Raw genomic sequence first — 24427 nt, forward strand, 5'->3', positions numbered from 1 at the left:
ATCGAACATTAATGTGGGCTGCTGTCTTTAACAAGGAATGTTTTATTAGTCCGTCCAAACTCCAACTTGGAATTTTCCATCCAAACTCCAACTCGAAATTTTCCATCCAACCTCCAACTTGGATTTTGAAGCACAGCAAGGTTAATGTAACTTTGTTTGTTTTCCAAGGGATTTCACCTCTACACACACAAACTGGTCCCATAGATGTAGTAACGCATCGATGCCCTATGCGTAGACATTTTCTGTTTGAGGGTAAACGTGGTATCGGACATTAAAGTGACGCCTTGATGCAGCATACCTGGCCACCGTGTGTATGTTATTTGTCCAACTTTATTGTTTGAGTTAAAACATTAATGTCCCAATAATACACCATTGCCATAAACTTTCAGGTCGATTTTTTTCCCCTTATTTTTTGTAATTGGTGTCCACAAGGAATCTCTCATGTGAATTTCAACTAGTTTGATGTTCCCTTCACAAGGAAGTTGATTACACACGTTTGTTCCTCAGCACAACTTATTGCTATGGCCACCATATTAGCTTCACCCAGAATTATTTCACCAGCATTGATGTCACTTCCCGTGCTGTATAAGTTGCTCATTGTCAACAATCGTTCCGCAAAATGTCAGCATTGATTATTTTTTCCATGTTCCGTGTTTTGTAAATGTTTTGCAATTGACGTCCAAAAATGGACGTGCCTTTTCATGATTCATTGGTGCAAACCCACACTTGGATATACCTGCTTTGATGAGCAACACAACTGTAGTGACTTGCATTAGTGATAATGGGGTCATGAGACATCAATCAGACAGTTATAAGAAACGCCTACTTGAGGTTGTTTCTGCCAAACGGGACAATACCACCTATTGGAGCCAAGGGTGTACTTACTTTTTCCACGTGCGAAATTTGCATTTATGTTTATTTAAATTATACAATGGACTACAAAATGTAAATGTTTCATGATATTTGTTATATTATATATTAGCCTGGTGTTGGCTTAGCGGTTAGGATGCCGGCTTGGGATGCTAGGATCCTGGGTTCAAATCCCGGTCGATCGCTGAATTAACGCCAGGGGGGGTTGACTCAGCCTGTCATCCTTCCGAGGTCGGCAAATTGAGTACCAGCTTGCTGGGATGAATGATCACGGTGTGTACCCCGATTTAGAATAGGTACACTGTATCCCTGCGTGTCGTAAGAGGCGACTGAGGGTTGGCGTCAGGAAGGGCATCCGGCCATAAAACATTGCCTCAAACAGGGAACCATGATTGTCATGGGGCCCGCAAGGCTAACCCCTGCTCTAGCGGGGAAAATGGCCTTAAAACGATCATTCATTCATATTCAGACTTATCACATAAGCTGTAAGAAGTTAAAGTGTGCACCAGTGACCATACCCTGGTGTTGGGCTAGCGACTAGGGTGCCGGCTTAGGATCCTAGGATCCTGGGTTCGAATCCCGGTCGATCACTGAATTAACGCCAGGGGGGTTGACTCAGCCTGTCATCCTTCCGAGGTCGGCTAATTGAGTACCAGTTCACTGGTAATTCCCTGCTTGTCGTTAAAGGCGGCAAAAAGGGTTGGCGTCAGGAAGGGCATCCGGCCGTAAAACATTGCTTCAAAAAGGGGACCGAAAAACAACAACAACCACGGTTCCCGAAAAAGGCCAACCCCCGCTTTGCGGGGAAAAATGGCCTCTAAAGGTGGTTATTTATATTATTTTTTATATAATCAGGCCATTTGGTTCATACTCTCTTTAATGTCACATCTTTCAACACTACTACCGGTGTCAGACTATTACGTGACTGTTACGTGCCCCTAAGCCCTCGACGTAACAGTCTGTCACTGGTAGTGTTGAAAGCCGTAGCTCATGTTGGAGTTCTGCTGTGTATTGCCGCAAGCTACCAGCCAAAACACCAGCCGTCCATTGTATATGCTGCAGGATGCCAAGTGTCGAACCCGTTTTTATAAAGCGTGACGGTTTACTCCTCCAGAAATTGAGCTAAAATTCCATTTGTTGGGAGAGGTCATAATGATCATCATCACTGCATGACCAAGGCAGCAGCATCGTCATGCAGTGACCATTTTTATTCAGCATCTGTTGACCAATTGGCATGAGATGCCACTGTACCGATGTCATCAGACAAAACGTTGGGCCTACCTGCTCTTGAAAAAGTTGAATATTCCCATCCCCTTTTGCAGTTTTGCTTATCACATAAGCTGTAAGAAGTTAAATTGTGCACCAGATAAAAGGAAAGTTATTACAGGAGTTGCATTAGCTGACTTATTTTAAGGAAATCCAAAATATAATCTGATTCTTTACTTTTTTTATATAGAGTGTCTTGGAGGAGCTGGAACACACAATGGACCAAGATGTAAAAGAAGGTAAAATAAGAGAGGAAAGGTGGGAGGACACACCAACAGCAGCGTTGGGAGACAAAAGAGGAAAGTTTTGAGGGATAATGAACATGGGGAAGAATGGGAGCGAGGTGAGGACACAGCGGATTAGCAAGATGGATACAGCTGCAAACTCTCAGTCGCAGAAGTGGAAGGAAAAATTGGAAACCCAGAATGAGGAGCACTTAGGGAGGGTTAATGGGAGTGGAAAAGATCATCATTACGTATGAGGATGACCTGGGATTGAAGCCCTGGAGGGAAGAATGGGATTGAAGAGAATGCGGAAGTTGATTGCATAGGTGAGAAAAAAAAGAGGAACAAATGAGTGGAGGTAAGCAGTGATCCTGGATTTATGTACTTTCAGCAGAAGGGTGTTGATTGTGGACTGCATGTGCCCTGCAGAAACCTGGGGAGCTGGGGTGGGGGTGGAGAGCAGAGGGTGAAAGACCAGAAATGAGGCAGTAGAAGACAGAGACCACCGACCTGTTTTTTGAAATGGTGAAGTGATAGGCCCATAGACTCAGCTTCATCGCAGGAGATTCCAACGACCTTCAGGGCCTTGGTTTCTACATGGTCTAGCTGAGCAAGATGTGAGGCGACGTCGCCAGACCAAATGCGGGAGCAGTACTCCATTGAGCTATGGGCAAAGACCTTGGAGGAGATGTGTTGTGAAAACAGTTTGCACGATGGAAGATGCCTCGTCGGACCTGGCTTTGGAGGGCAAGTTAGATATGCTTTGGCCTTCTACCTGTGAACATGTTCTTGTCACTTACCCAACTAATCCACCAAGTTGAATTCAGATCCGTGCAGAACTTTGAGATATCGTGCTATATATCGGTTTAACCCTATCACTCAATGGTGAAAATCACTTTTCAAATTCTCAGATCCGGACCGGATCTTCACCAAAATCTAACAATTTCGTCGTTGTCACGTACCCAACCTCTCCACCAAATTTCGTCCGAATCTGTCCACAACGTTTTGAGATATCCTGTTCACAAACAACCAAACAACAGACAGACAGCATTACCCTCCATTGAACTATTCCAATCAATATCCCACAAGGGATTGTTTTATTATTTTAAAAATTCTACTTTCTGATTGTCTTCACCCATCTATTTCATACAACTCCATCGAGTAGAAACTTAAGGATTTCTCACAACAAATGAACCTGACACCGAATCAAGTTGGCTAGAAGCCATGCTCCTTGTGAGAAACATTTGAAGCCATATAATGGTGATGGAGGAGGGAAAAGGGAATCCAGAGAGGGATTTGGGGGTAATGATTGACATGCTGTATTTATTGTATCCGCTTGGGATGTAATTTATGGTGCAAAGGACGAGTTCTTTGCCTGCACCTGCATTTGGATTTTAGACTTGAAAGATCTTTTAACAAAGTGGAAGCTCATGTATACCTGAAGCAAATTATTAGTTTTTCTTCATCATTTCTTTTAAAGGGGCACCCTACATATATATGTTAAAACCTGTTAGTAAGTAAAGTTTTGTGAACTGTATGGATCAAATTGGTGCCCCTTTATATGAACTTTTCTCGAGCATTACTTGGTTCCTCCTAAGAACACAAGGGTAGTTCAGCATGTACATAACATTTTTGGAATGTCCCTTCTTTTCTATTCCTGGTGTTGGCTTAGCGGTTAGGGTGCCGGCTTGGGATCCGATGATCCTGGGTTTGAATCCCGGCTGATTGCTGAATTAACGCCAGGGGGGTTGACTCAGCCTGTTCATCCTTCCGAGGTCGGCAAATTGAGTACCAGCTTGCTGGGATGAATGATCCCGGTGTGTACCCCGGTTTAGAATAGGTACACCTTATCCCTGCGCATCGTAAGAGGCGACGAATGGTTGGCGTCAGGAAGGGCATCCGGCCATAAAAACATTGCCTCAAACATGGAACCATGATCGTCATGGGGCCCGCAAGGCTAACCCCCGCTCCAGCGGGGAAAAATGGCCTTAAAACGATCATTCATTCATTTCATTCTTCTTTTCTATTGTTTGGCATTTTCTTCAAGCTATGGAATGTCCCTTCTTTTCTATAGTTTGCCACATGGCACATACCATATAAAGGGGCATTTTCTATGCTCCTGGCATTATCCCAACGAATATATTCTTCACTTAAAAATTGACCAACCTCTGTGATGTTATTACCTCCACTACCAAAGGTAGACGGAAGTTATATTTTCACCCCGTATCTGTCTGTCGATCTGTTTGTGAGCAGGGTAACACAAAAAGTTATGGACAGATTCACACAAAACTTTGTGGATGAGTTGTGTGTGTGATGAGGATGAATTGATTCGATTTTAGCGAAGATCCAGATCAAGATCCGGATACGAGAATTTTTAAGAGTGATGCTTCACCATTGAGAGATTGGGGAAAAAATGATACATAGCACAATGTCTCAAAAGGTTATGGACAGATTATGACAAAACTTGGTGGATGAGTTGATTAGGCAACAAGAAGAAGCCGATTAGATTTTGATTCAGATCCAGATCCATAACCGGCCTATCAGTGGGGTACAAAATGTAAACTGTTAAGCCTGGCGGAGGTATGCACTCTACCAAGTGCTGTTGTATTGTTGTTGTTAGAGCGTCTGTTCTGAGTCTGGTCGATGGTTCAAACCCTGTCCAAAGTCATACCAAAGACATGAAAATGGTATTGGCTGTTTTCCTTGCTTGACGCTCAGCATTTAAAAGACGAGGGCATGGACAAACAACCATAGGTCGGTAATAATAACGCAGGCTTTGATGGGCCTGTGACAGCCTGGACATATTATTGTCCACATACTCGTATCTTTTCTACCATGCCCCCCTCGGGGTGACTGGTGCACTCACATTGGTGCTTCGAGATAGTACTTAACACTTTATTATGATAATATGGAGAAGACAAAATAATAATTTGGTTAAAAGGTCAAAGGTCAAGGTTGCGTAAAATTGCCAATTTTCACCCGATTGACCTGAAATTTAAAGAATTTGCATATTGGATCACTGAATTGGTTCACTAATCAAAGGTAGGAGTCGATTGTTTTTTTTAGTTCAAAGGGACAAGGTTGCATAAAATCATCAATTTTCATCCAATTGACCTGAAATTTTAAGAATTTGCATATTGGATCACTGAATTGGTTCACCAATCAAAAGCTAGAAGCTGATTATTTTTTGATCAAAAGTTCAAGGTTGCATAAAATCATAGATTTTCATTTTGTTTTTTTTTTTAACTGTTTTCATTATTTTGAGCATACAGAAAAAGAAGACGTCTGAATATAAATGGATGCGGATGGGCTTTGCATTTTCAGACGCTTTCTAGTTGTGTATATATTTATTTTCACAAGAGTAAACAAACACACAAGAAAAAGAGTATGTATAGTCATTTATCTTGTACTCGTGCATCCTCTCCAGGTGAAAGGCACCCCTGAACCTCAAGTGACATGGTACAGGAATGGTGACCGTCTCACATCAGGAGGAAGACTCAACATCGAGTTTGGGCCACGTGGTACTTTTGGTCTGCATATTGCCAAAGTTACTGCTGCAGATGTTGGAAAATACTCTTGTGAAGTATCCAATGAGGCTGGCACAAAGCAGGTCATTGTGGAACTCACACTGCAAGGTAAAAAGTATGGACTTAGCATCATTTCGATTATTTGTGGTATGGGTTTTGCTTCTGATTCTAAACAAGATTACAGTTTTTCACCTTTCAACCTGAAAAAATTCAAAAATTCCCTGTTTGTCGTTAAAGGCGGCAAAAAGGGTTGGCGTCAGGAAGGGCATCCGGCCGTAAAACATTGCTTCAAAAAGGGGACCGAAAAACAACAACAACCACGGTTCCCGAAAAAGGCCAACCCCCGCTTTGCGGGGAAAAAATGGCCTCTAAAGGTGTTTTTTTTTTTTTTTAACCTGAAAAGAGTCGGTTATGTTTTTGTGATGGCCATGAACACGTAACCTTTTTTTATGCCTTTGCCAACGAAAGCATTATGTTTTCACATCCGTCCGGCTCTCCGTCCGTGTGTCCGTGATAGGTTTTCGTTACCGCGATAACTTGAGAACGACTGAAGGGATCTAAGGCAAACTTGTTGGTGCAGGTATGTATAATGATGTAAAGACGAACTGATTATATTTTGGGGTGAAGAAGTCAAAAATCTAAGGTCAGAGGACCTGTTCGGTAAAAAGTCTGTTACTGTGCTAACTTGTGAACCAGTGATGGGATTCGACCAAACTTCTTATAAGTATATATAATGACACAATAAACTGATACTGACTGGTACAAATATAAACTGATTATATTTCAGTGTCAAAGGTCAGAGGTCATGTCTGGTAAAAATGTGAAACTTGAGAACAGCTGAAGGGATTTAAATCAAACTTGGCACAAGTATTATAATGATGAAATAATGTGGGCAGACGCATATCGGTCGACGTCACAACGTTATAGAGTGCTATTCTAGTTCTCATAATATATGGATTTTTAATACTTTCTTAAATAAAAAGGCTTTTCTCAAAAGCTAAATGTATTGTCAAGAGCGAAACTTTAATGATATTTACCTCTGCCACTGAAGGTTGATGGAGGTTATGTTTTCACTCCTGTCTGTCTGTGTGTCTGACTTTTAACAGGATATCTCAAATAGTTGTGGATGGATTCAGACGAAACTTGGTGGACATGTTATGTGTGTGACCAGAAATAGTTGATTCAATTTTGGTGAAAATCCAAATCCGAATCCGCATCCAATAATTTTTAAGTGATTCTTCACCATTGGGTCATAGGGCTAATAAATAGCACCGCAAAGCGGGCGTAACCCCTCAGCCCATGCATGGTGGAAACCAATTTCAAGATGGCTGCCCTGGCGGCCAGATTGAAAATCGCAGCGCGCCCATTTTCGAAAGGAACCTTCCTCGACTCAACCCCAACACACACTGCAAAAATGGATTTAATCGGACAAGCCGCTCTGCTCGAAATTGATGGAAACCAAAAGTTGACGGATGCCCGGATGGCTGCCGTGGCGGCCATATTGAAAATCGCAGTGCCCCATTTTCGAAAGGAACCTTCCTCTACTCAACCCCAACACACACTGCAAAAAAGGATTTAATCGGACAAGCCGTTCTGCTCGAAATTGACGGAAACCAAAAGTTGACGGATACCCGGATGGCTGCCGTGGCGGCCATATTGAAAATCGCAGCGCCCCATTTTCGAAAAGAACCTTCCTCTACTCAACCACAACACACACTGCAAAAATGGATTTAATCGGACAAGCCGCTCTGCTCGAAATTGATGGAAACCAAAAGTTGACGGATGCCCGGATGGCTGCCGTGGCGGCCAGATTGAAAATCGCAGCGCCCCATTTTCGAAAGGAACCTTCCTCTACTCAACCCCAACACACACTGCAAAAATGGATTTAATCGGACAAGCAATTCTGCTCGAAATTGACGGAAACCAAAAGTTGACGGACGCCCGGACGTCGATGCCCGTGACGACAATACCCCTTAGCCCAATTTGGGCTGAGGGGTGAAAACGATATACAGACTTGGCATTTAATATGCAATATTTTTTTTTTTCTTGACTTGGGTTAACCTTCTTAACTCAGTATATCAATCTGGTGAGTTTCTTTTACACTTTGGTGATTTATTTGTTGAAAGAACCATGTCACTGATTGTCTGTCGCAGCAAGAAGTCAACAACAGGATTATATCACAGGTGATGTGGCAAAATGTACAGACAGGTGCATATGATGATTGGCTTCACAGTCGGGTATACAAGGGTTGTTGCGTTCTGTATTAGTGGAAAACAACTGCTGCACGTCTCCAAAAGTTATTGCCGCTTCCTCTGGAGATGGTCCGTCAACTCGACAATGCTGTTTGTCATGGAGTGGTGGCTTTACGAAATTACGGCATGAAACAGCGTGCTATTGCTCGGCAGTATGGCATCACTCAAGGTCAGGTGTCAAAGATCCTGAAACGAAATGCTCAGAGGGGTGTCCTTCCTCCAATACCGAGGCCAGGACGTCCACGCAGAACCACAAGTAGAGATGATCGCCAGCTGCACCGGTTAGTCTGCAATGGCCGTACCAAGTCAGCTAATCGGCTTAGGGCTGAGTGGCAGCAACTGACAAATGTGCCTGTATCCAGAAGGCGAGTCAACCAACGACTGGTTCAAGCAGGCTATCGTGCCAGGCGTCCCCTGAGAAAGCCACGCCTGACCAGACAACACTGCCAGCGCCGATTGCAGTGAGCCAGAGAGCACCGTCAATGGCAGCCAGGACACTGGAATCACGTGATCTTCAGTGACGAGTCTAGATTTCTGGTCTATCGTCAAGATGGCCGCGTCCGAGTGCACAGACAAGTGCATGAAGCCTACAACAAAGATTGTATAGTGCCAAGAGTCCAAGCTGGAGGTTTTGGGGTGACCGTTTGGGCTGTTTTTCATGCAGGGAGCAAAACTGACCTGGTTGTTCTGAATGGAAACCTGAACCAGTTCAAGTACAGGGCCATTCTGGAAGAAACATTGCTTCCATTTGCTCGTGCAGTCTTTCGAGGAAACTTTGTCTTCCAAGATGAGAATGCACGGCCTCATCGTGTTCGCATGATCCAACACTTTCTTGCTGACTGTGGTGTAGAGCATATGGAGTGGCCTGCCATGTCCCCGGATATGAATCCGATAGAGAACTTGTGGGAAGAATTAACGCGTCAAATCGACCACTTGGACCAGCAGCCCACCTCTGTGCGTGAATTGCAGCAGGCTATTGTCACTGCATGGCAGGCGATTCCTGTCCAAACATTGGCAAATCTCGTGAACAGCATGCCCCAACGTGTACGTGCTCTCCTGAATGCTCGTGGGGGTTACACGAAGTACTGAACTGTAATTTTACTGTCCGTAATCCCAGTCGTAATTTAACTTTTGTTTTTGTTAAAAACATTTTTGGCTAATGTGCAAAATAAAGAGATACTTCTGGAAAACGCACAGAAGTTTAACACAGTACTGTCCATGAATTGAGTTCGATATCAGTTTCCATCACTTTCAAGGATCAATTTATTTGTTTCGAAATGTCAAATGTGGTTTTTGTTTCTTTTAAAGGTCACATTAACAAAATCTAGAATAATTTCAACATAATTCCAATGAACTTTTGGTTCTAAGACATCTTGAAAACTAAGTTCACCCCCACAAAAAAAATATTCCATATTAAATGCCAAGTCTGTATAACACGATGTCTCAAAGAAGTTATGGACAGATTCGGACGACACTTGGTGGACAAGTTGGGTGTGTGACAAAGACGAACTGTTCAGCCTGGTGGAGGAATGTGCTCTACCGAGTGCCGTTCCAGTTTGTACATTTAATACTTTGATAAGATCTGTCTTGATTGTTTTATTTGGCAGTTTAGCCATAAGAGGGTTCCTGTAGGAATATTTGGGGGACAGAGACCGAATTCAGAAGGCATGCATCATTCTATAATGTCTGGATGAAGGCAAAAGCTGAAATTTCAATGAAACATGCAAATGAAGGACCGCAATAGGAAAACAGGGTAGCACCAAAATAAGCGGTACTACATGATACTCAACAATGTCTTTGGGAACATTCATCTACGGTTTGTCATGTGTACATACACTTCTGCAATGATGTAAACTTCAGTACCATGAGGAAGTAGAAACAGTCAGGTCCACTCCCAACTCGGAACACATCAGTGTGATTACACCCCTTGGAAGGACATACTTTGGAGTGTGAGCGAGGCGTTAGGAACAACAATGACAAATTCCAAACAATGTAAGTACTTCAAGATAACTACCATGAGGTGGAGCAAAACAACTACGCCATTTTCATTGAAGGAGATGGGACTTCTTACCATTGGAAAGGAGGTGGTTACAAGGGGATCTGATAGAGATGCTTCTCCTCCAACAACTTTACTCTGAGGCTATGGCCCCTGGTCCTGCAGTCAATTATTTTCAAAAACTCCTTTCAATCAGAGAATATTATACACATACTCAGGCAAAAAGTAAATCTAAAAGATAGTGCCTATGACACGGTAAGGTGTGAACAGAGAAGAATGGGCTGAGAACATGAGATTTGGAGGCATCCACTGGATTGATCCGTTCTGCTTTGTTCAGAGCAGATGCTACGGTGTGGAGCCATTTGAGGTGAGGGAGAGGATGGTTGGGGATGCATACACCAGAGACAGACTTAACAAAGTGCCACAGAACAGGGAAGAGCAGGGAAAGAGGCAGGTTGGAGATCTCAGCCTTGAAATGAGCTGGGTGATGTTTTTTTCCGGCTCACCTGAGGACATGGTGACACACTACTTTGTGACCTCCATCGAATGACTCAACTCTGCCTTCAGCAAGTTTACCTTCATTGATGAGTTGTTCAGACCTTCAAGATGTTATTATTATTATTATTTTGCATACAAAATCGAGGCTCGTGAAAGAGCTAACATGAATCACACAAAAAATCAAACAGACACATAAAACATATAATAAGGGGAGCGGTGGACAAGATGGGGCATGAGGCATGAGGGGGAAGCACACAAACACAACATTTGAGAGCAGGGACATCGGGAGATCTGTGGGAGGAAGAGGGCTTGGGTGGGGGGGGGGGGGGGGGTGGGAGAAGTATAAAACACATGGACACTGCAAGGACTTCCAGGAAAGAAGTTGGTATTTCACAAAAGTGGGTCTGGGGTGAAATTAGTGGGGGTAGGAAAGATCAAGGTTTTGGATGGGGGAAGATAAGAGATGGTGGTGAACAGCTGTTTTAAAGACCTGGAGGGAGGAGTGGGATTGAATAGAGTGAGGGAGTTTGTTCCAGAGGTGGGAGAAAAGAGGAATGAAGGAGTGAAGGTGAATAGAGAGTCTTGATTTTGGCAGTTTAACCATAAGAGGGTTGCTGGCAGATCTTATGCGACCTGTAGGAATATTTGGGGGACAGAGCCCAGAGAGAGCTGGGGGAGCAAGGCCGGAGAGGAGTCGGTAGAAGACGGAAAGACCACCAACCTGCCTGCGGTGAGTGAGTGAAAGGCCCTTGGAGTTAGCTTCATCGCGGGAGATTCCAATGGGCCACACATTGACTACGACCAGAGAGAAAGTCCGCAAGCCATGCGTGGAGATTTCCATGGATACAAGTTTATATACAAGTTTATATACAAGTTTATATTGTTCCTACCTTCAAGTTTACCTTCAAGATGAGCAAGCTGCCTTTATATTCACTGCCTTCCCACGGGATTTATTGTTACATTGCGGAGAGGGAGGATGTGATGGAGGTCTCGACAATATGGTATAAATCAGAGAATGGGGGAGACCCTTGGCAGAGTCTGTATGGGATGTGGGGGACATTGAAAAACAATCATTTTGCGTAAGAGCAAGTTGCAGTCCCTGCCTGTTAGCCTGATGAACCAAACAGAATCTAGTGCACTCTGTTAGTTCTCTGACTGCAGTAAGAAAGATTTTGACTCTGAAGAACATAGACCGATAACTCAAGCGGAGACAGAGGATAAGCAGGAGAGATTGTACGGAAAATGAGTCTCTGCCAGGTCCAGGAGAGTGGATGTTTTTGCAGATTTGTAATTTGTACACATTGCATTGTTTGACACTATTAGTTTTTTCCGACTGTTGTTTGTCAGTTTCGTCAGCTTGTTGTTTAGTGTGTTCTTTGTTTGCTCATCATTTTTTCTTTGTTATTCTATATTTCTATGCAAAGTCTAGCTTTCCATGTCATTTGGCCCATCCAAGCAAAAGGGAACATACATAACAAAGAGCAAACCTTATTTTTGAAAGCAAACCTTATTGGTTCCCCCACTTGTTTTGGTTCTCTCTTTGGCTGTCTTCTTCGAGTCGAATTTTTTAATTTGATCACCCAGAGTAAATCTTTGAGATGCTCTTCTAAGGTTTGGAAACATTAATGTTAGGTGAGTTGATAGGTTAATCAACTTGATATGTTAATTTTGTGGTTGCTCTTGAATTTACTGGTATCACAATTAGTGTTGCCACCAGCTGTAAGAAATGATCTAATAACAATGTTTTCGTCCGTGTCGTTTTTTAATTGGTAGTTGCTTTTACAAAGCAATGTGGCACCTCAATCTTAGGCCTAAGGACTATACAGAGACTAAAAATGAGGCATGAGTGACAAACAACTTGTTTGATAGAACTTTCCCCGTCACAGAATGAATATTCTACATTTACTAGAGTAGCTCATGGTGGTTGAGTATGCACTTTATTGTACAGACCTAAACTCTTCAGGAATCCACTAATTGAAGGTCCAGGAACAATATTTGGTTGGTAACACATTTGCCACTGACGGCGAAATAGCTGAAATGGCCACACCCCTTTTTGGGCCACGCCCCCTTTTTTGCCGTGACTGTATCTACAGAACCGTTGGACCTAGGAGGTTGCCCGACCACTCAAAATTTGCGCAATGGCCACATTATGGGGGGTCAGTAATACATTTTCATATCCAAAAGTCAATGGTTTTTAAGATAATTGCCAAAAACCGATTTCAACATGTTACGAACTACAATATTATTCGTAATTGTTCCTGTTCCTGTTCCTATTGTTCAATTACTTGATTCCTGAAGAGTCTAGACTAGACTAGAGTCTAGACTAGAGTCTAGACTAGAGTCTAGACTAGAGTCTAGACTAGAATTTAGTCTAGAGTCTAGACTAGAGTCTAGACATGGCTAGAAATTCCGGTCATGGGTGTTTTGTCGTTGAGCCTGCAATCCAGCTGTTGAAGCCAGATCAGTTTGGTAACATATTCCTTGGAATGGGACCTTTTCACATGGAGAAGATTGTCATCGCTTGCCTTGGGAAGTTTTTAGGCTGTATCGGTATTGATCTGGCTTTGATTGAGACTGAAGCCTTTGGCAAGCTCGTTGTAGAGAATAGTGTCATGACTGGAGGTCACTATTGCAAAGGCAAGGAGGGAATGAGTCTTGTATCAGAGGTGATGACAGTTCTTATGTTTGAGAAGTTTCAACCTGACCAGGACAGTACTAGTTGTGAATTAGACCAGCAAATAGAGACCATGGAAACTAAGATGCAGCAGGCTTTAGATAGTGACCATACAGAGTTCAGAGAGATTTGGGAAGAAATCAAGATCTTACATGCAGACTTGAAGAAGTATTTCACCGAATGGAAAGAAACGGCCTGTAATGAGAATGTGAGGTACTGGAGCTTGTTTCTGGATGAGCTGTATCCTATCCTGAGAGATCTTACACACTCTATTCGGCAAGGCGATTGGCATCTTTTCGTTTCAGCTGTGCGGAGGTGCATGCCTTTGTTCTTCGGGTTTGGCCGGACAAACTATAGCAGATGGGGTACGCTGTTCCTTGAAGATTGCCTGGACCTACAAAGGAAGTTCCCGGGTATCTACAGATGCTTTACAGATGGTGGATGGGTGATGTACCACACTACCCGACAAGGCAGTGCAGTAGGATTTGACATGGCACTCGAGAAGTGTTACAATAAACCCGCCAAGGTTGCTGGAGGTATCATTGGGATGACCAGACAGAAAGAAGCAGTAGCCTTATGGAATCTCCTAAAGCATGAGAAAGATCTTCATGTGGCACAGCTGCTGGAATGGTGCAACTTGGGAGACAAAGATGACAGTGAGCTGAGCCTACACCATGAGTTCAATCCAAGTTCTACGAAGATTGGCCATGTTCGTGCAAAGGCCCTTCTGGATTACATAAAATCCATCAACAATCCGTTCGACGCTGGAATCAGACTTCAGAACATCTCTACTGGAGCTGACATTCCCCAGGAGGTTGTCGACGGATTACTTGAATGCCTGGAAATTGGTGAGAAGAGTTATGAAGAGTTTGTTGAGACCAGATTTCAGGATAAGGAGAAGCACCTACATGATACAATCCCTACCAACCGCAAGACTGTTTTCGTGAAACGTACTTCTACTCCGTTCACAGCGAAGAAATCGATGGCGAAAAAGGATGCAGCGGAAACGGTTAGGTACATTGACTATGCTAGAGAAAGAGGGTACAGCATGCTAGAACTCCTGAAGTATGAATTGACCAGCACATCCCAGTTCCTCACCACTGAATGTAAAGATGGCATCAAATTGAAGAAGCCCGATAAAGCCTCCTTAGCCAGGGAACTTGTCAGTCGCCTTCCACAGGAGACGAGGAATGTAAAGAGTGACGCTCAGATGACAATAGTGGACTTCATGGCACTTGTGCGTAAACTACCGATGAAAAAGATGGGCCTTCACACATTCGGGGAATTGGCTGAGAGTCTTTCCAACAGGATTCTTGCTACAGGCTCCGTGTCCACAAGAATAGACATTATTTTTGATGTTTATCAAAAATCATCAATCAAGCAAATGGAACGGGCACAGCGAAGTTCCTCAGAACAAATCACAATCACCATTGGGTCTGACAATCAGAAACTCCCTGTCGATCTTGATATGTTCTGGAGCTCAATGTTGAACAAAGTTCGGTTGCAGGAGTATGTCTTCAAGTGGATGCTGCAGAATGTCGAGTCGGACAAGGAAATATTATTTGGAGGAGTATATGGGGGTGAATGCAGGAAACTGTTAGCTGGCACTGAAACACAGATCGCAGAGCTCTCAAGCAACCAAGAAGAAGCCGACGACAGAATCATGTTCCATATTAATGATGGTGTTGTGAAACACGGGGTTCAATCAGTCTTGGTCGACTCGCCTGACACAGATGTCTTTGTCAACCTCATCTTCCACTTCAACACAACCTGGCAACTACAAAAGCTGTACGTGAAGCTTGGTAACCGGAAAACAAAGAAAACTGTACCAGTCCACATGTTGGTTGATCAACTGGACAACGGTTTGGTGTCGTGTCTCCCAGCCATTCATGCTCTCAGCGGTTGCGACAGTACCAGCAAGGTGGGTCCAAAGCTGTCTGGCCTGAAAGCATCCATCGATCTCTCCCTACTGGAAGGGTTTGGTGTAGAAGAACTGTCACCACAGATAACAAGCAATGCTGAAAAGTTCCTTGTGTCTGGATTAAAGAAGACCGACTGTTCCACTTTCGATGAATATCGATGGGAGCAGTACCACAACTCCAAGAAAGAACTGGACTTCAACCAGCTTGTGTGCTGTTCATCAACGCTACGAGAACACATAAAGCGAGCATTTCTTCAGTGTAAGATGTGGTTGCAAGCCCCAACTCCTGCCGTCACCAAACCAGATCCACTCCAGTATGGGTATGAAGCAACGGACGTTGGCATAACACCAGTGATACTGCCAGTATCGTGCAGGCCCGATGACCTGCCTCCTCCATGCAAATGCCCAAGAGCATGTATGAGTACCAAAACGTGCACTTGCAGAGACAGGAACATTAAATGTGTCACGTTTTGTGGCTGTAGTAAAGGCGAAAAGTGTAGAAATCCAAATAAGTAAATTCCAAAATAGGATGATGCAAAAGGTATAAGTGTCATATAATGTTGTGGCCTTGGTGGTATCATACAATTGTAGTTCGTAACATGTTGAAATCGGTTTTTGGCAATTATCTTAAAAACCATTGACTTTTGGATATGAAAATGTATTACTGACCCCCCATAATGTGGCCATTGCGCAAATTTTGAGTGGTCGGGCAACCTCCTAGGTCCAACGGTTCTGTAGATACAGTCACGGCAAAAAGGGGGCGTGGCCCAAAAAGGGGTATGGCCATTTCAGCTATTTCGCCGTCAGTGGCAAATGTGTTACCAACCAAATATTGTTCCTGGACCTTCAATTAGTGGATTCCTGAAGAGTTTAGGTCTGTACAATAAAGTGCATACTCAACCACCATGAGCTACTAGAGTAATTGAGCAAGTTAATATTAAGTTTTGAAAGGCTGATATTGACACTGACAGAGGTGTGTAGAGGTGTTATCGATCTTCACTCTTTTTAAATAACTTGTGCAACAACGCTCTGAGCAAATATGTGAAAGTTTTTGATTTACACATTGTATTTGCCCTTTTGTATGACTTCTTGCATGCTCTTCGTGTTTCACCCGATGACTCTCTCCTATGTTTTCTGTGACCATGGTTTTTATTCAGACTCGGTGTTACTTTGGCGAAGGTGTATAATATATAGACCGGAGGTATAGCTGGTGGTGTTTTGATGTGAGCTTTTGGCACATTACCAAACCCAAGAAGAAAACAGGATATGTTGATTGGCTGATATCCCTTTGGATTTGACAGGTGTAGAAACTGGTTCCAATGAAAAAGCTTTCACAGCCTTTGGTACAATATTTGACCTTCTATCCGAATGGCAACGTAAACACTAAAGATTGTGAATAATTATAAAGCTCAATCTCTACTTTTTAACAATGTTAAATAATGACCCTTTTCTAATCTGACATCCACTTATTCATCAATGAAGCGTGTGTTTGAATGTGCCACCAATTGCTACAATATGTTCATTATTAACCTACACACTCGAAGCGAAAATTAGGGTTAAGCAATTGGTTCTTGTCCGTCCGTCTGTCTGTCTACAAACGTCAGTTTATGATCGAGGACAACTTGAATGTTTTTCAATGAACACGAATCGGAACATCAAACAGAAAACAAATACCATACTTTGTCTCTGAATTAGTCCCAATCGCACATGCACAGAGAAGAGTGAGATTTTTTTATGCTTCCACCGACAAAGTTACTGGAGGAATTATGTTTTCGGGTTATCTGTGCATCCGTCCGTCCGTGCGTCTGTCCGTGCATTTGTCTGTCCAATATAGTTTTTTGTTACCTCGATAACTTGAGAACAGCCGAAGGGATTTAAAGCAAAATTAGATCAAGTATGTACTATGATGTAAAGATGAACTGATTGGATTTTGGGGTCAAGAGGTCAAAGGTCAGAGGTCATCTTCGGTAAAAATGTGGTGCTTGAGAACCTGAAATAATTTGAATCAAACTTATTTCAAGTATGCATAATGATGTAAAAATGTGAGGGGAGGCATATCGGTAGATGTCACGATATTGAAGAGTGCCGTTCTAGTTTTTTTTTACGGTGTAGCCCAAAGGAAAAAAGCCATCTAGAACAGTGTTTGTCTGTCCATATGTATGTATGTATGTATGTATGTATGTATGTATGTATGTATGTGTGTATGTATGTATGTATGTATGTATGTATGTCGCTCACAAACGAACACCAATTAGAGCTGAGGATCTGGTCACATGACAAGGGTAATGTGATGTCATTACGGCGTACACCGCCATTTTGATTCCTATGCCTTTACGTTTTTCATTCAGTGTGAAACATAAACAAACCAATTGTTAAAATGATCATCAAATATCGAAAGCATCGGCGTTATGGGCCTTTCAACGACACAGTATGTATCGGCCTTAGGCTTCATGCGTCACCTTCAGGCCGCTTTGAACAAATTCGCTCAGGTTTCTTAATACATTAGTATCGTTTTCGTGATAATAATAATAATAACGTTAATAATAATAATAATAATAATAATAATAATAATAGTATAGTAAATATAATTGTAACAATGCAATCACTTTGTCGTGACTGCAAAGTTACTGAATTGAAGCGGTGTATGGTTGGTTGATTGTTGACTCGAAACATATAGAATAACCAGTGTCTCAATGCAATATCTTCACTTCCATGGTGACAGACAGCTTATAGAGACTTGCAGTACTTCAAAATAATTGAATAATCACATTATTTGTAAACTGGTATCTCCACCCAGATAATACTATCCTCTTCAACTAAAGTATCAAACAAGCCCGGCTACGCCGCTGTGAGACTTTTGGTCTTGTTTTTTTTACTCTGTCTACCGCCTGGCAGTCAAACAAAATTGAGAAATCATTCCAAACAAGAAACTTACTGTTTTTAAGTACGTCACAAAGGACACAAACAACAGTCACAAATAACTAATGCAATGTGTTAGATATATATGGTGGTGTAATAGACTCTGTGTCAATGGCAATAAAACGGTGGTAAATCCCAGAATTAATTTATTCATACAACTTTCACAATCTTTATTTTATTTAAATTTAATTATATACTTGAATGTTGTAGAACACAAACCACCTTCGTCTCACTTCCAAGAACCTCCGGTATTGCAGTACTTGGACATGTTAAATAAGGTCGTGTATATGGGTGGTGTATAAGACTGCTTCAATAGTGCAAGCATTCCACAATTTTTTAACGATCTTTAAAATCTTAATTTTATTGAAATTGAATTATGCACTTGACCACTGTGTGGAGTAATGTGTTCTATGAACGATGTAGTTAGTTTTATGCACGAAGAACCCATTCCTATGGACAGGTTAATTGCCCCACTTTTATGACGTCTGTGGTGTATTTTCTTGTGACTTGTAATAGCAGCTCACACCAGGTGGCACATACGATACACATTTACATAGAGAGAATTGGAATTCCCCCACCTCAAACCCTGGGGCTCTGATATATTTTGCCACCTAAAATCCTCCCTGCACCCTCCCAATCCCACACCCCCTCAAGTACAACCTCCAGTTTTCATCTCATTCCATCCAGCAGTTTAGGATTGCATCGAAAAAAAAACAAGGAAACCCACAAACACACTTGTCGAATTATATATAGTACTAGCAAAAGTACCCATCGCTTTGCTGACGAATCTTACTATAATTCACCAAATGCCCATCCGTCTGTCTGTCTGTTCGAAGGTACCGTAAAAACTGCTGAACCGATCTCAACGATATTTTGGGTGGATAATCCTGGGATCTCCAGGGGTAAAATAGGCTATTTAGTTTTCCCAATTTCAGCTTTAGTCTCCAGCATTCTCAGGTTTGGACTCACGCATAACATTCGTGTTCGCATAACGTTCTTTGTTCTCATTGTGACGATGTTTCTTTCCCGGGTGCCGCACAAACGGCTGCACCGATCGCTGCCTGGCTGCACCGATCGAACTCGGTGACCTCGGACAAAGACCTTTCATAAGGACACGGGTTGAATCCCTGCTTGAGAGAATTCTAACCCATTTCAACTGAAGGAAACACGTATCGGGAGTACATACGACATAGCGATTGTGAACACGATTAGTTTAATCTCTACATGAGAGAATTCCATATAGCTATTTGGGCGGACAAAATACGCGAACAGATCGCTGTCTCCATCGATCTTCCCAAGGCCGTAACAGCTATCAGCTCAAAATCCTTTTAACTGTTGATTTGGAAGTTTCTACAATGAAGGAAACACGTATCGGGAGTACATACGACATCGGGAGGACTAACTGCACGTGTCTTCAGTAAAAAAACCACCTTTAGAGGCCATTTTTCCCCGCAAGCGGGGGTTGGCCTTTTTCGGGAACCGTGGTAGTTGTTGTTTTTCGGTCCCCTTTTTGAAGCAATGTTTTACGGCCGGATGCCCTTCCTGACGCCAACCCTTTTTGCCGCCTTTAACGACAAGCAGGGAATTACCAGTGAACTGGTACTCAATTAGCCGACCTCAGAAGGATGACAGGCTGAGTCAACCCCCCTGGCGTTAATTCAGCGATCGACCGGGTTTCGAACCCAGGATCCTAGGATCCTAAGCTGACACCCTAGCCGCTAGCCCAACACCAGGGTCTTCAGTATCAAGCTTAAATCTGTCATGGCGGATCTGAAGAGCGGAATGCTTGGAGAAGTGGTGGTCTACTTCGGCATGAAGGAGGATCAGAAACGTGGACTCCCACACTGCCTGCCACATCCTGCTGATACTTGCTCCCGCGTGACGTTATTTTCCCGGGTGCCGCACAAACGGCTGCACCGATCGAGATTTAACGGATGTTTATATAAATCGTTTAAAAGAAAAAAAGCCTTCAATATCTGATATTTAGCCTTTTCATTTGGGCCTCCCAATCGAAGCCCAATTGAAGTAGGGCAGGTACCGTTGCTAGTTTAATTAAAAGACAACTTGTCTTGCTTCACAAACATTCTGCTCTATTCACTCTGTCATCTTCCTGAGGTCATCTTCCATCTTCTTGGTCGAAGTCAGCTAGCATCACCTTCGTCAGCCATACTGGCTGCTTATATACGGCACGAGGAAAAATCACTTCCATTTCGCTGTGAAGCGCTCAGTGTTGGATGCTTTGGTTTGAAACTCTGCTGAAAATGAGTGAAAATAAACATTTTGAAAATTTTGAATAATTCTTACTCAGATTTCAACATTACTGTAATGCATATTATCAAGTTCTTTAAACTTTCTTTGCATAAGAATAATTATATTTGTAATACCAGACACCACAGGGTGGCGCTATACGATACACATTTATATAGAGAAAATTGGGATCTTCTCCCCATCCTGAACCCCCGCCCCCAGATATGCTACCACAGCATAAACAATACTTGGGGTAACCTTTGGAAACATGCGAAATTTGATTTGATTCAGTATTTTTTTTAGGATTTCAAGCATATATAAACAAACAAACAGACACGAACGCTCCTATATACAGGGTGGCCCAAAAGTGCGCCTCATAATGCATTGTATAAACTGGCGTGTAAACTAGGATTCTGAATGATTACTAAAATAATATTTTTTACTAAAATAATGTTACTGAAATAATTTTGTTATTTAAACAAAAACTCTCTTTCCCAAGGTAAACATTTATTATGATTTTTCCTTGTATGAATTTAAATCCCAATGGGGCACAACTTTTGGCCTTTATATATTTGATAATTCCACAAAATTAATGTAATTGAAGTCTGGCATGAAATGTAAGGTGAGTCATTAATCTGACATAAACATTTGTTTGTGTTTTTTCTTGTGCACATTGATGAGATCACATTGGATGTAAACTTTTATTGTTTCTGCTTCTTATGACAGCTGGTGCTGCAAATGAACATCGAATGACAGGGAATTCCAAGCTGTCCAGGTGTGTTTTGAAAGCTTCTCTTGAACAACAAGAAAATTTATATATACTAGGGCATTGCCCGTACTATATCTATATCTAAAATTATATCCCCCCCCTCTATTTACATGAAATGGTTTGGTCCAAAGCGAACGGCTTGCGAGTACGGTGACAATCCCCCCCCTCTATTTACATGCAATGGTTTGGTCCAAAGCGAACGGCTTCCGGAGTTTGGTAAAGAAATCGCCATCGCGTGCACAAACGCGCAGGAAAGCGAATGAATCGCAAATTCGGTTTTATTAGTTTTAAAACATAGTTTAACGCCAACATAGTTTGCAAACGTGAAATAAATGAATACGCTGTCAAATGTGCCATCCGAGGCAGAGTGTGTCCTCCACGTTCGGCACACGCGATCGTTCGCTGCTCTCTGATTGGTTGAATCGTTTTTTGGACATAGCTCGGTAAGTAATTGTCCGATTAATATGAAACCTTGAAAAGGCACATCCTCGGGTCCCCAGCAATATACCTGGCAAGTTAAAAGTATATCGGACCCGTGGTTGTCGAGAAACAGCGGTCACAGACAAACAAACGTACAGACGTACAGACGTACAGACAGAGATTACTGGAATTATAGATAGATATATATTCCACTTTGACTTTGACATCAAAAATCTCTTTACAAAAACACCCGAAAAACCCCAAAACACCAGTTTTTTGACAAAGAAACATGCCCAAAACATGGGTCGTGTTTCTTTTAAAACTGTGTATTTCTCACCCGTATCTTTCTTGTGTGTGTGTATATATTGTCGCGCAACTCCGGTTAACATCAGAGTCGCGGATGGCCTAAACGGTCTTATTCGGAGGCAACTACCAAACACGGATTCGGCTATATGTCGCGCGGGAGGAAGAAGGAAAATGGAGGCTGCGGCAAAAGCTTACCTTCAGCGCACCGACGTAGCTCCGGTCCTGTAAGGGGATTAACTCAAGCGGGCACAGATGTAACGGGGAATAGAAAATAATACAAGGGTTTATTACAAATAAAAGCAAGGATAGGAAAATACGCACCGATAATAAAATAAGGTAACTAAATTGGGATCCCACACACCGACTTCAGAAACAAGAACAAAGGAATGGATTAACAAAAGAAATACGTTCGTTATGTGCATCTGTGGTGTGCGAGCTTATCTGTCTCTTGTCGTCTTGTCTTTGGCTGCCGTCCAACACGGCTCCGTTCGGCCCCGATGCACCCACGACGCCTTGCTCCCAGCTCCACAAGCGCCGATCGCCCACACACGAGGTAGGCCCCGTTCCAAGCTCCGACCCTCTCGCCGCCCACGAGGTCCGTGCACCAGGCATCACGCGTCCAACGCAGGCCAGCGAGCTCCACACAAGGTCGACCCTCAACTCAAGCACGAACACAGAATGCCGAATAACGGCAAAGGGGGGACGAGAGCGCAAGTCCACTGCCAGAAGCAACTGCTTTGAACCAACTGCCGCGCAACTGCTCTGAACCAACTCAGACTCACATTTGGCGCTCGCTGATCTCTTTTTTCCCGACTCGACCAACTGCCGCGCAACTCACTCTCTTGCACCTCACTCTCCACGAAAGTGCTGCACCAACTCACTCACGAAAGTCCGGCCGCCCCTCGTATCACTCCGTGGTGGTGACGTCAGCCTTGGCGCACCACCCAATCAGTGGCCTCCACCAAATCACAGGCCTGTGGTGTCATCATAGCATGTGGCAATCGAGGTGGATAGGCCTGTCAGAGGTGTAAATGGCGGCGGCCATTATCAGCGGTGTCCCGGCCTGGTTTCCTTTTGCCGGTTCTCTTTGACAGTCATGTCAGGGAAGGGCGTTTCTTAGTGTTGCGCTAAGGACCTATCTATGGTATCTACAGGTGTGCAGTGCCAAAAGAGACAAAGGTTTGGCTGACCAGGTGAGACATACAAGGGCACTACTCTTTAATCCCTAACTCTACTTAACACACGAACCTCCTGGTAGGTTCACAAGTATACTCCTTACCCGACAAAACGCCTACACATGAAGAACTTATTACAGGTAGTTTTCCTTACCGCGACACACGAAGCATGTTACCTACTCAGATCTATCTGCTCTACATATTGCTCTACCCCGCCAGACATTATATATATATATCCACATTATATATATATATCATTATATATCCACATCAAACCCGGCAGAACTAGAACAATTTTCACGTGGAGAATGAGCAAATATTTCACCATCTCTCTGTGCAAAGCTTGTAAAGACAAACCCCAAAAATACTCGTAGCAGTCATTGCTGAAGGTGCTTCCATCAAGTTCTGACCTAAGGGGCTGAATACTTTTTCAACCAGTGAATTTTGATTTGTACCTGTTTTTTGTAGGTATTACTGACATTTTACCACCTTCAGTTCTATAACAGTGTTTAGTTTGATCTCTTCAGTTAGGAAGTTCATTTTGAAAAATTGTTTCTACATAATTCATCTAAATGTGGCATTATTGGTAGGAGGTGATACTTTTTGAAGCCACTGTATGTTTAATGGAGATTTTTTCCTTACATGGGGGTATAAAAACAACATTGTGTTCAGTATCATATTGTTTTTTCCAATCCTTGAAATATTTCCCTTAGCTTGACTTTGAGAAAGCTTTTGATTGTTATGCCGTTTGCATTAGTGACTTTGTGCAATAAAGATATTAATTTAATGAAAAGCACCTTCTTTGCTTTGTGTGTCACATGTCAGATTTTCCGGGACTGCACTGGAGAGTTGTGGAGGAATCTGGGGAGAGAGTCCGCCCAAGTTCATCAGTAAGCCATCTCGTGCTGTAATCCGCGAGGGTGGAACCGGTCGCTTCTCTTGTAAAATCACAGGCAGGCCCACCCCACAAGTAACCTGGAGCAAGGTCAGAATCAAAATGATGTGGGAAGTTATGGATGATGTTCTTAGCAAGTATACAACTTTAATAATATCCACAAAACATTCCTAGAATTTCTATGCTTGTTTAAAAAAATCCTCATATTGATTTTATCATCTGCTCAAGAGCGAGTGCTTTGCTAATGCTAACGCACCATGCAGATGTAAGGCTAGCATCACACCAAAGTAGTTCTATCCCGTTGTACCCCGTTCTAAAAAAAATACTAGAACGGGCTGTGATCACGGTAGAATGCGTAGTTTGGCGTAAAATACGATGCTAGTTCGTTCATAAGCAGTCCTCAATACGTCTATCTCGTTCTTAGCCAGTCTGCAGTCCGTTTGTATCGAGTTGAGATCGTGTAAAAGT

The 24427-nt window shown here is 42.8% G+C and overlaps 1 protein-coding gene across 1 annotated transcript in view; it reads left to right on the forward strand.

The window, feature by feature from the left end:
* The window catches only part of MYLK (myosin light chain kinase), a gene marked incomplete in the record, with an annotated part of 313975 nt that overhangs the window by 127374 nt on the left and 162174 nt on the right, over positions 1–24427 (forward strand). The window contains 3 exon segments of the mRNA XM_078782291.1: positions 5788–5995; positions 21121–21169; positions 23890–24049. Of these exon segments, the coding sequence (XP_078638417.1) occupies positions 5788–5995; positions 21121–21169; positions 23890–24049 (417 nt within the window).

Source organism: Myxine glutinosa, chromosome 7 (assembly GCF_964187855.1).
Source record: "Myxine glutinosa chromosome 7, kmMyxGlut1.1, whole genome shotgun sequence".
In the NCBI taxonomy this organism is placed as follows: domain Eukaryota; kingdom Metazoa; phylum Chordata; class Myxini; order Myxiniformes; family Myxinidae; genus Myxine; species Myxine glutinosa.